This window comes from Oncorhynchus gorbuscha, linkage group LG02, assembly GCF_021184085.1.
Source record: "Oncorhynchus gorbuscha isolate QuinsamMale2020 ecotype Even-year linkage group LG02, OgorEven_v1.0, whole genome shotgun sequence".
Classification (NCBI taxonomy): Eukaryota; Metazoa; Chordata; class Actinopteri; order Salmoniformes; family Salmonidae; genus Oncorhynchus; species Oncorhynchus gorbuscha.
Genome location: NC_060174.1, coordinates 27217011 through 27229866, shown reverse-complemented (window position 1 = coordinate 27229866; position 12856 = coordinate 27217011). Strand labels below are relative to the sequence as shown.

The following is a 12856-nucleotide window of genomic DNA, read 5'->3' as shown; positions in this document are numbered from 1 at the left end:
TAACAAAAATACTTTCTTAATCTTTTATATTTCATGTACAACGTATCGGTTGGACACTTCACACATATAGTGGGTATACTTCCCAACTTACAGTAAAGGAAATTATAACATTTTTAATGACATCACAAAATAACAAGCAAACCGACATCAGTGTTTCTTTAGGTCGCCTCTGACCATTCCCCACATTCTATGTTAGATATATTGTTCCAGTATTCACTTTAGAACATATTAGAGTTTTGGCGGGAGGTCTGTGTAGAGTCACATTCCTATGGGGAATATTGGAGAGGGAGATGCTGAAAGTTCTGTCCTAGATTTACAACAGGGGGTGAGCTGTCAACACCCACCGGTTCCCTTCTCCCCCCTCTGTGTGTGAGAGGGGGTTTGGTTTAAGTTTTGTAATGCCATGCTGATCTGACCTATTTTGATCCTCACAGGACAGTCATGACACCATGGCATTGCCCTGACTATATTCTGATCAGCTGTCATCTGTTCCCCTTTAAGGTTTGCAGTTCTGAGAGACCCGGCTAACTGGCTTAGTGTGAACCCGGTTAGAGGTACGGTCAACACCTCTGCCAATCTGGACAGAGAATCACCTTACGTTCAAGACAACAAATACACTGCCATCTTCATGGCTACAGACAACGGTAAGTCAGAGATTCAGTAAATCTCTTTTAATAGGAATGTGTAGTCCTCAAAAAATGGTGTGATGATAATCTATTCTGCATCTGGAGAGAATATGGTATAAGGAATATTTAATCAAATGTCATGTCTAATCCTCAAATAATACCCTTACAAGTCACAGATTTGAATTAGTACATAAACACAAAAAAAAGGATTGCTGTAGAACGGATGACAACTGGTATGGCATGATTACTGTAAAGTTGTAGACAGTTCCTCTCCTATTTCCTCAAAGTGATGTATAACCATGGGTTTACATAGGCCTCGGAGTTTTGACATCCAGGTAGACCCTTATAAAAAGTTTTTTTTTAGCTGTCCCCATAGGATAACCGTTTTTGGTTCCAGGTAAAAAAAAACTTTGCGGTTCCAGGAAGTACCATTTTGGGTTCCATGTAGACCCCTCTATGGAAAGGGTTCTACATGGAAACCAAAACGGTACTACTTGGTACCAAAAGGGTTCTACCTGGAACTCTGTCACTGACTGTGGCTTTGAGAGGCACACTCAGACCCACATCACTTGAGCCTTGAGGGAGAGAGAGGACAGTAGAAGGGGCTCATCTCTATTAGGAGGACCTCAGGGAACTTCTGACAGATCCATTAACAGACGTGTGACATTATATTAGCGAGGCTTTCTTTTTTTCACCTTTATTTAACCAGGTAGGCCAGTTGAGAACAAGTTCACATTTACAACTGCGACCTGGCCAAGATTAGTCAAATCAGTGCAACACAAACAACAACATAGCGTTATACATGGAATAAACAAACATACAGTCAATAGTCAATAGAAAAAGTGTATACACAGTAGAGGTCGACCGATTAATCGGAATGACCGATTAATTGGGGCCGATTTCAAGTTTTCACAACAATCGGTAATTAGCATTTTTAGAAGCCGATTATGGCTGATTTTAATTGCACTCTATGAGGAGACTGCGTGGCAGACTACCTGTTATGCGAGTGCAGCAAGGAGCCAAGGTAAAGTGCTAGCTAGCATTAAACTTATCTTATAAGAAACAATCAATCTTCACATAATCACTAGTTCACTACACATGGTTGATGATATTACAAGTTTATCTAGCTCGTCCTGCGTTGCATATAATAGATGCGGTGCCTGTTAATTTATCATTGAAACACCTACTTCGCCTACAGCCTACTTCGCCAAACGGGTGATTTAACAAGCGCATTCGCGAAAAAAGCACTGTCATTGCACCAATGTGTACCTAAACATAAACATCAATGCCTTTCTTAAAATCAATACACAAGTATATATTTTAAACCTACATAGTTAGTTAATATCACCTGCTAAAAATGAATTTCTTTTAACTAGGGAAATTGTGTCACTTCACTTGCGTTCAGTGCAAGCAGAGTCAGGGTATATGCAGCAATTTGGGCCCCCTGGATCGTTGTGAAGTGTGTGAAGACCATTTCTTCCTAACAAAGAACATAATTAATTTGCTAGAATTGTACATAATTATGACATAACATTGAAGGTTGTGCAATGTAACACCAATATTTAGACTTAGGGATGCCACCTGTTAGATAAAATATGGAACTGTTCCATATTTCACTGAAAGAATAAACATTTTGTTTTCGAAATGATGGTTTCCGGATTTTACCATATTAATGACCTAAGGCTCGTATTCTGTGTGTTATTATATTATAATTAAGTCCATGATTTGATAGAGCAGTCTGACTGAGCGGTGGTAAGCAGCAGCAGGCTCGTAAGCATTCATTCAAACAGCACTTTCCTGCATTTTCCAGCAGCTCTTCGCTGTGCTTCAAGCATTGCGCTGTTTATGACTTCAAGCCTATCAACTCCCGAGATTAGGCTGGCAATACTATAGTACCTATTAGAACATCCAATAGTCAAAGGATGGTATAGAGAGAAATAGTCCTATAATAACTACAACCTAAAGCTTCTTACCTGGGAATATTGAAGACTCATGTTAAAAGGAATTACCAGCTTTCAAATGTATTGCCTTACCTCACATATCCTACCTCATTTGCACACACTGTATATTAGAGGTCGATTGATTATGATTTTTCAATGCCGATACCGATACAGATTATTGGAGGATGAAAAAAAGCTGATACTGATTAATCGTCTGATTTCTTTCTTTTTATATATATATATATATATATATATATATATATATATATATATATATATATATATATATATATTTATTTGCTCAGAGCAAGGAACTTAAGCGTTAGCTTTTTTCATGGCACATATTGCACTTTCACTTTCTTCTCCAACACTATCCTTTTGCTTTATTTAACCAAAATTTAACATGTTTCATTATTTATTTGAGAATAAATAATTTGTAAAAATGTATTATATTAAGTTCAAATAAGTGTCCATTCAGTATTGTTGTAAATGTCATTATTACAAATATATATTTTTAAAAAAATAGTAATAATTGGCTGAGTTTTTGGTCCTCCAATAATCGGTATTGGTATCAGCGTTGAAAAATCATAATCGATCAACCTCTAATATACAGTGTGTGCAAATGAGGTAGGATAAGGGAGGTAAGGAAATAAATAGGACATAGGGGTGAAATAATTACAATATAGCAATTAAATACTGGAGTGATAGATGTGCAGAAGATGAATGTTCAAGTAGAGATACTGGGGTGCAAAGGAGCAAAATAAATAAATAACCATATGGGGATGAGGTAGTTCGATGGGCTATTTACAGATAGGCTATGTACAGGTGCAGTGATCTGTAAGCTGCTCTGACAGCTGGTGCATAAAGTTAGTGATGGAGATATGAGTCTCCAGCTTCAGTGATTTTGCAGTTTGTTCCAGACATTGGCAGCAGAGAACTGGAAGGAAAGTTGGCCAAATTCGGAATTGGCTTTGGGAGTTACCAGTGAAATATACCTGCTGGAGCGTGTGCTATATGGGGCTTTGGTGACAAAACGGATGGCACTGTGATTGACTGCATCCAACTTGATAAGTAGAGTGTTGGAGGTAACTTTGTAAATGACATCGCCAAAGTCGGGGATTGGTAGGATAGTCAGTTTTACGAGGGTATCTTTGGCAGCATGAGTGAAGGATGCTTTGTTGCGAAATAGCAAGACGGTTCTAGATTTAATTTTGGATTGGAAATGCTTAATGTGAGTCTGGAAGGAGAGTTTAAAGTCTAACCAGACACCTAGGTATTTGTATTTGTCCAAATTTTCTAAGTCAGAACTGTCCAGAGTAGTGATGCTGGACGGGTGGGCAGGTGCGGGCAGCGATCGGTTGAAGAGCATGCATTTAGTTTTATTGCATTTAAGAGCAGTTGGAGGCCATGGAAGGAGAGTTGTATGGCATTGAAACTCGTCTGGAGGTTAGTTAACACAGTGTCCAAAGAAGGGTCAGAAGTATACAGAATGGTGTCGTCTGCGTGGAGGTGGATCAGATAATCACCATCAGCAAGAGAGACATCATTGATGTATACAGAGAAGATAGTCGGCCCGTGATTGTACCCTGTGACACCCCCATAGAGACTGCCTGAGGTCCAGACAACAGCCCTCCGATTTTACACACTGAACTCTGTCTGAGAAGTAGTTGGTGAACCAGGCTAGGCAGTGATTTGAGAAACCAACGCTGTTGAGTCTGCCGATAAGAATGTGGTGATTGACAGTGTCATGACGTTGGCCTGTGGGTAGGTTTATGACAGTCATAAATACCTCTTCCCCCCCTTTTTCCTCTCTCTACCCTACTGATGTGACATTTGAAAACCCTGTGGTTAACATAGAGATTCTGGGAACATCAGGTGGGGGAAAATAAACTATATTCTGGTAACCCGACCAATTTAACATATGCGGTGGTACTTAATGAATATGATGTCAGTTCGGTTGTCACCTGAGACATTCTCATCGATGATAGGATGACATAAACTCTACAGTGGAAAGTCTACACATCTACACAATTGTTGTTCAATTTAAATGTTTGAATATAAAATTATTGGTGAAGAGATTAAATGTAATTTTAGCTTCCAAATGAGAGATTTGGGTTTTCATAAGGTTAGGTCTTTCAATCAGTGGCCCACCCCTGTGAAGGGACATGGGTTATGTAATACTCCGGGTGCCGTGGGTGTGGAGTCAAACGCAGGATACAGAGAGTACAATGCTGTGCTCTTTAATTGCACCAACGCACCACCGGGTGCTCACAATAATAACGGCCCCAAAACACAGGGAATGAAAAATGACTACTGAAAAATGCATGACCAGGAACTAACACATTCCTCTACTACAGAGCCGAAGGTTACAATGAATAATCCCGCACAACAACCAGGTGGGCCGGCTGTCTAATAAAGACAAACTAATCATCACAAACAGGTGCTACCAATAAACATACAAGGAGGGGGAGGAAAGACAATCAGTTGCAGCTAATAGGCCGGTGACGACGACCGCCGAGCGCCAACCGACCGGGAAGGAAAACCACCCTCGGTCGGACTCGTGACAGGTTATAAAACCTTTCAAACACGCCCTCCTCTCACTTCCTATATAAAGCCTTGACGACAATATAACCTCCTGTTCCAAGTACGTGAGGTCTGCAGCCTCTGCGTTAAAAGGACTAATATGTCAACTACAGAACTAAGCCAACCTCAGCATGAGATTTGGTTGCGAATGGTATGAACTTTGAACTATTATTCACTACAGAAGTGATACTTCCTAGCCGTTGAGTTAGCAACAGCAGCTGCAAACGCGGGCTATGAAAGAACAGACAGAGTATCCCGTCTACCACACAACAACTTTACTACAACGTATTCAATTGACCACCAGATACATTCTTCAAAGGACAAAGGTTTGGCAACACGGCCTTCCATCTACCACCAATCTAACGAAGCGCAGCTCAGAGTAAATATTTATAATATTTTCCTTTTCCAAATGGGTGGTAATTTAGAATGCATAAGATACTGTATTTATGATAGCACAGCTTCTCCCTTTGTCCCTCAGTCTTCCCGCTCTTTCACTCAAACCCAGCCTCTTTTCTTTTGTGTAACCAGCTGTCATATCTGTTCCTTCCGCCAGGGAAGTTTTCCTTTATGATGTAATTTGTAATCAAGGTATAATTAATTTTGTATATGTAATTCTGTGTGATTAGTTAGGTATTTAGTAAATACAAATACATTGTATTGCTGATTCAACTTGTTAGCCAGGGTTCGTGAAGTTAACCAAAAATTTACAACTTTCAGATGAGACTGAATTAAGGTGACGATTAATATTGACTGCTATTGATGTAAAATATTACTAGATCTTCTTGAGTTTATTCGGAATATAACAGCTCTATAAATATTATTTTGTTGTGTCCCTAGTCTCTAGTTAATTACATTTAGCTCAATCATGTAATATTAATTACAGAGAAAGGATTTTTAATCCGGCATAGCCAAAGACACGACAACAGAGTCGAAAGCCTTGGCCAGGTCGATGAATACAGCTGCACAGTATTGTCTCTTATCGATGGCGGTTATGATATCGTTTAGCATGGCTGAGGTGCACCCATGACCAGCTCGGAAGCCAGAATGCATAGCGGAGAAGTTACGGTGGGATTTGAAATGGTCGGTGATCTGTTTGTTAACTTGGCTTTCGAAGACCTTAGAAAGGCAGGGTAGGATATACTGTATATAGATCTGTAGCAGTCCCCCTTTGAAGCGGGGGATGACCGCGGCAGCTTTCCAATCTTTGTGGATCTCAGACGATAAGAAAGAGAGGTTGAAGAGGCTAGTAATCGGGGTTGCAACACTTTCGGCAGATCATTTTAGAAAGAAAGGGTCCAGATTGTCGAGCCTGGCTGATTTGTAGGGGTTCAGATTTTGCAGCTCTTGCAGAACATCAGCTATCTGGATTTTGGTGAAGGGGAAATGGGGGAGGATTGGGCAAGTTGCTGTGGAGAGTGCAGGGCTGTTGACAAGGGTAGGGGCCAGCCGTAGAGAAATGCTTATTGAAATTCTAAATTATCGTGGATTTATCGGTGGTGACAGTGTTTCCTAGCCTCATTTGCAGTGGGCAGCTGGGAGGAGAGCAGAGGAGCTGGAGAGATAGGAGAGGAGGAAGCCGGGGCGGGTTTCCACTCTAATCCGATGGTGATCTGGGACTGCACGGCTGGGGCGAGTCCAGTGGCCAACCAGACTCAGATGAGATCTGGAGACAAACATATCTGTGAATGTTTCCAGCACTATAGCTGTGTCACCCTTTCAGTCCCACTCCTTCTTTCATGAGCGAGAGAGCGTTGAAGAGAAGGAGCAAGGAAGAGTGGTTTGAGCAGTTGGAAGAACAAGCATGTGAAATGACAGAATGTCTTAGAGGCAGATGATGGGGATGAGACCGCAGGAAAGAAACTGATCTGGAATATGGTGTAGTGTGGTGTAGTTTGTCATTGCCAGCATGAATTTGGAGTCTACATTTTGTGCCAGCAGTATTTGATTCATTAATATGCATAATGTCAATGAAGGGGTTTAATTATCTGATTCCAGCTGTACTATCTGGACAATTGCTCTCAATAGCCTAGTTCGGACATCATTATTTGACAGTTATGATAACAATATGTCATGATTTTTGGCAGATTTGTCTGTAAAATTATTGTCTGTTATGATGTTCATGCACCGATCAGTCTAGCTGCTGCCGTAACCTGCTCGTAAATCATAGTTTTTGATGGCCATTTGAGCCATGTGTTGTATGTCTAAGAACATGCCCTCTGGGACTATGCTGGAGTAATGGCCCATGTCTTCACAGCTAACCGAGGATCCGTGCACTGCATGCCATTCTGTGTGTGTGTTTTCTTGTTTGTTTACGTGTGTGTGTGTGTGTGTGTGTGTGTGTGTGTGTGTGTGTGTGTGTGTGTGTGTGTGTGTGTGTGTGTGTGTGTGTGTGTGTGTGTGTGTGTGTGTGTGTGTGTGTGTGTGTGTGTGTGTGTGTGTGTGTGTGTGTGTGTGTGTGTGTGCGCGCGCATCACCTGGCCTGAGGAAATTGCTCTGTCATAGACAGGCTGAAGCTTGTCTACAATGATATTTTAGATGATTGCATGACAACATACCTACGCCAGCTACTAACAGGGTATCGATCTGACACACAACTTTATCTGGAACACTCAAAGGAATGTTCCAGGCCTCCAACTGACCAGCAGAGTGCTCTGGCTGAGAGAGAGAGGGAGGGAGAGGGGTTGAGGGGGATGGTCCTTGTTTCTTCCCTTCCCTTCTAAAGGGAAGGGAGAAAAAGCAAGAGAAAGAGAGCGAAGGTATAAAATATATACAGATAAAAATAAAGATAAAGGGATTCGGTAGAGAATGGGATGAGAGAGAGATAAAAACAAAGTCTTACTGTATATTATTCTATGGATATAGGCTGGGGGTCCTAGTGAGAGGGGAAAGGAAGACATTGTGATGTGGTCCAGGGGCAGCGTATACTATCGTCATTGATTTCCACGCTCTACTTCCTCCTTTATAATTCAGTAGTTCTTAACTTTTCAGCCAGCAACAAACTTTTTAACATTACAATTATTCCACAATACTGACGACGGATCAGCTCCCAGAGATACAGTGTATTACCACCTATGGCTGGAAGTAGGCTATTGAGGCGACTTGTTATACTTAGGCAATAATAATGCACTAAGTCACAGATTGGGTAAATCAATGCACACATTATGTCACACATCATGAAACACATGCAAACATTACAGGCAGTAGCCTAGTTGCAAAATATAACTCAATTGAATAAACATGAAATTGATTTCAATACTATTGAAGCAGCCAAAAGTATCGACACATGGTCTAACGGCTCACTTAGTGAACATTCTCTCTACGTGCTTGCTTGGGATACACTCTTAAAATTTTGGCTCGTAAATAACAATTCCTCTGGTATGATCATCGTACACTCTTAGAAAAACAGCTGCTATCTAAAACCTAAACGGGCACATTTAATTTACAATACTAACCTAATTGACGGAGTCAAAAGAATGAAGCCTGTATAGAGTGCCTTGTTGATTCCTGTTTGCAACAAGGCACTAAAGTAATACTGCAAAACATGTGGCAAAGCAATGACATTTTTGTCCTGAATACAAAGGAATACAAAGTGTTATGTTTGGGGCAAATCCAATACAACACATCATTGAGTACCACTCTCCATATTTTGAAGCATAGTGGTGGCTGTGTCATAGGGCAGCGCAAAGTTGGCCCAGTGTCGTCCAGGCTTGGCCAGGGTAGGCCGTCATTGTAAAGAAGAGTTTGTTCTTTTAATTAACTGACTTGCCTAATTAAATAAAGGTTAAATAAAACAATGTTATGGGTATGCTTTTAATCGTTGAGGACTGGGGACTTTATCAGGATGAAAAAAGAAACGGAATGGCGCTAAGCACAGGCAAAATCCTAGAGGAAAATCTGTTTCAGTCTGCTTTCCATTAGACAGTGTGTTACAACTTCTAACGATGGTCGCCGCCCGAACAGGAAGAGGCACCATCTTCGGCGAGATTCGTGACACAGTGGGAGATGAATCCACCTTTCAGTAACAATAACCTAAGGCCAAATCTATAGTGGAGTTGCTTACCAAGAAAATGTGAATGTTCCTGAGTGGCCGAGTTACAGTTTTGACATAAATCTACTTGAAAATCTATGGCAAGACTTGACAATGACTGTCTAGCAATGATCAACAACCAACCTGACAGAGCTTGAAGAATTTAGAAAATAATCTTAGGCAAATGTTGCACAATCCAGGTGTGGAAAGCTCTTAGAGACATACCCAGAAAGACTCACAGCTGTAATCGCTGCCAAAGGTGATTCTACAAAGTATTGACTCAGGGGTGTGAATACTTATGTATATGCTGCGCTAAACAGGCGGGAGACTCCGGCAGCGCAGTAGAGGAGAAAGGCTCTGGCTGTGCTAAACAGGCGGGAGACTCCAACAGCGCAGGAGAGGAGAAAAGCGCTGGCTGCGCTGAACAGGCGAGGCGCACTGGAGGCCTGGTGCGTGGTGCTGGAACTGGTGGTACTGGCTCGAGGACACGCACAGGAAGCCTGGTGCGGGGAGCTGCTACCGGAGGACTGGTGTGTAGAGGTGGCTCTGGATAGACCAGACCGTGCAGGCGCACTGGAGCTCTTGACCACCGAGCCTGCCCAAGCTTACCTGGCTCGATGCCCACTCTAGCCCGGCCAATAGGAAGGGCTGGTATGTGCCGCAGCTGGCTCTGCACCCGCACTGGAAACACCGTGCGCTCCATAGCATAACACGTTGCCTGCCCGGTCTCTCTAGCCCAACGGTGAGCACAGGGAGTATGCGCAGGTCTCCTACCTGGCATAACTATTCTCCCTTCTAGCCACCCCCCAATAATTTTTTGGGGCTGTTTTTCCGGCTTCCAAGCGCGTCGCCGTGCTGCCTCCTCATACCTGCGCCTCTCCGCTTTAGCTGCTTCTATTTCCTCCTTGGGACGGCGATATTCTGCCGGCTGCGCCCAGGGTCCTTTTCCGTCTAATTCCTCCTCCCATGTCCAAATCTCCAAGTGGTGCAGCCTCTCCCACTGCAACTGCTCTTCACGATTAACAGGGAGAGTAGGCTCAGGTCTGACTCCTGACTCAGCCACTCTCTCTCTGCGCTCTCCCCCGTTACTTTCGGTTTTCGCTCTGCGTCGCCGTGTTTTCCTTTTTGACTCCATTAGCCTGTAGCCCTCTTCACACTGCTGAAGCGAATCCCAGGCGGGCTCCTGCACTCGCTCTGGGTCGGCCGCCCACCTGTCGATTTCTTCCCACGACGTGTACTCCATGCTTCTGCTGTCCATAACGTCCTCCTTTAGCTCCTGCCAGTTTACACACTGCTCGGTCTGTGAGTGGTGGGTGTTTCTGTAACGGCGTTCGTCTGTTGAATGAAGAGAGTCAGACTGAAATGCAGCGTGTAGGTTACTCATGACTTTAATGAACAGAATCGCGGTACATGAAATAACTGAAATACAAAAACAACAGAACGGAACGTGAAACTTATTACAGCCTATCTGGTGCCTACAACACAGAGACAGGAACAAACACCCACAAAATACAAAGCGAAAGTCAGGCTGTCTAAATACGGTTCTCAATCAGAGACAACGACAAGCACCTGACTCTGATTGAGAATCGCCTCAGGCAGCCAAGCCTAACTAGACACACCCCTAATCAGCCGTGATCCCAAATATTACAAATCCCAATACAAAACACAACATATAAACCCATGTCACACCCTGGCCTACCCAAACATATAACAAAAACACAAAATACAATGACCAAGGCGTGACAATTATTGCCTGCCTGTGATTTGAACCCCTCACAGAAAAAAATTACAATAATAAAAAGTTGGTATCAAAACAATAATACAAATCCTCATAGACTTGTTGGTTCTAACAGTCAGGTCAACTCACCTGGGTGTCCTCCATATGCCCTGCAGCCAGCCAGAGAGCAGTGAGGTGAGGACTGTGCTCAGTCTGCGTGGCCAAGCCATTGTTCTACAAGAAGGAGAAATAAATGGATCCATGTTGCACTCGTTGGTGTGTGAAGTTGCAGATTCGCCTGAATTACTATGTTCCAGATACACTGTAAAACATTTCTCTGCTTGTCAGAGAATGCTCCTTCTTTTTGGAATGAACGGGGTGAATTCCACAGAGCTTTGCCTCACTACAACACCTGATGGCCTTGCACAGTGGAGCTATCAGAAAGATGAAGGTAAAGGAGAGATACTGTTTTTAGGAAGAAGGGGTTTCCTGGGTGTTTATTTTGGACTCTCGTCAGTGGGATTTTCTTCTGATCTGTAATGCCCTACAGAGCACTCTTTCAATCCCCCTTGTGGGTATTTTATATGCTTTTGGCCATTTCCTGCAGTCAAATGACCAAATTGCCCTTTAGTGGCCTCATTGATGGAATATATTTGTATTTTTCAAAATGTCATCATTAATACATTCATAAAAGTGTTTCTATGTCAAACGGTTTTGTTAAATTTCAGTCTTCTGTGATGTATATAAAGTGTAATATTGGGATGCAAACTCAACATTTTATACATTTAAACTCTATATCTGACATGGTACAGGTGTCTTATTTTTTTAAGCCCATAACCATGTGTGTGAGGTGTATACTTTTGTTTCAAAGTAGATTTAAGACTACCAAGGAACACTCTGTGTGACCCTGATTTAGCCCACTGCATTTAGAGGTTAACGTGTTTGTGTTGAACATTTCCAAAGTTTGGGTCTGAATCCTATCTGCTTATCTAATAATGGTCTCACTCCCAAAGCCCCCTACCACTATGTGAGATAGTAAAACCTTCAAGGAAAAAGAACATGCACATGTTTATGTGAATGCTCTAGTCAAGGTCTTCGGTGATGTTCAGTGTCAGCGTTGTGTTGTGTCCTGCATGATGTTGAATGGCTCTTTATTAATAATGTGAAACACCCTACTGGTGGGCTGTACTTGTCAGTTAGAGTGATGAATACATTATCAAAGCCTCCTACCACCTGCCACCTTGCCTCATATCAGCAGCTCTTTCTGTATGCATGAAGGAGCTGAGCGCGGTTTGTTTACGGTGACATACTCGACCTCCATACAGATGCTATGTAGAGGGAGAGCCCGCTCAGAACACCGCTGCGCTGCACTGCGCTGCACTGCACGCCCACCCAGGGATATTATCCACACATTTAAGCAGGGTGATGCCTCGGTATTCATCAGAGCAAACTGGCTTCCGTTCTAGTGTAATTGAAAGCTAAGAAGGAGCAGCGAGCGAGGTGTCTGTGTGTTTTGTATCTCAGCTCTGGTGCACAGCTCCATAGAGATCTGATTCAACATGATTCAGATTCATTTGGCAGCTCTTCGCCACAGGCCAGAATGTAGTCTCATAACCCTGGATGAGCTGAAGACCTGTCAATCAAATACCTGTACTGTCTGCAGTACTCTGCACTATTCAACTTAAAGAAAAACAACTCCATCCGTGCTTCACTTAGTGAAGTGCTCTTTCCCTCCATTAACAGTATGCCTCTCTCCTTTCAGTACCTCAGATAACTTCTGCTCTGCTTGTCCTGCATCATTGCTATGCTAAGTGCAGAGAATGACATGTGCGTCCCCGTAATGGCCTGAGTAATTTCCGGCATTCAGAACTGTTCTGATACAATGATTTAGAGCGAAGTGTCTGTTATGTCTGCTCCACATCTCCAGTCAGACAGTGTGTTGAATCAGAGGGTAATAGAGAGA

General features: G+C 42.7%; 1 protein-coding gene across 4 annotated transcripts in view; it reads left to right on the top strand.

Annotated features, from left to right (window-relative positions):
* The window catches only part of LOC124000216 (cadherin-13-like), a 701352-nt gene that overhangs the window by 629689 nt on the left and 58807 nt on the right, over positions 1 to 12856 (top strand). For all 4 annotated transcript variants that reach the window (XM_046306448.1, XM_046306439.1, XM_046306433.1 and 1 more), the window contains one exon: positions 502 to 644. In XM_046306448.1, coding sequence (XP_046162404.1) covers positions 502 to 644 — 143 coding nt within the window. The remainder of the gene's footprint in view (positions 1 to 501; positions 645 to 12856) is intronic.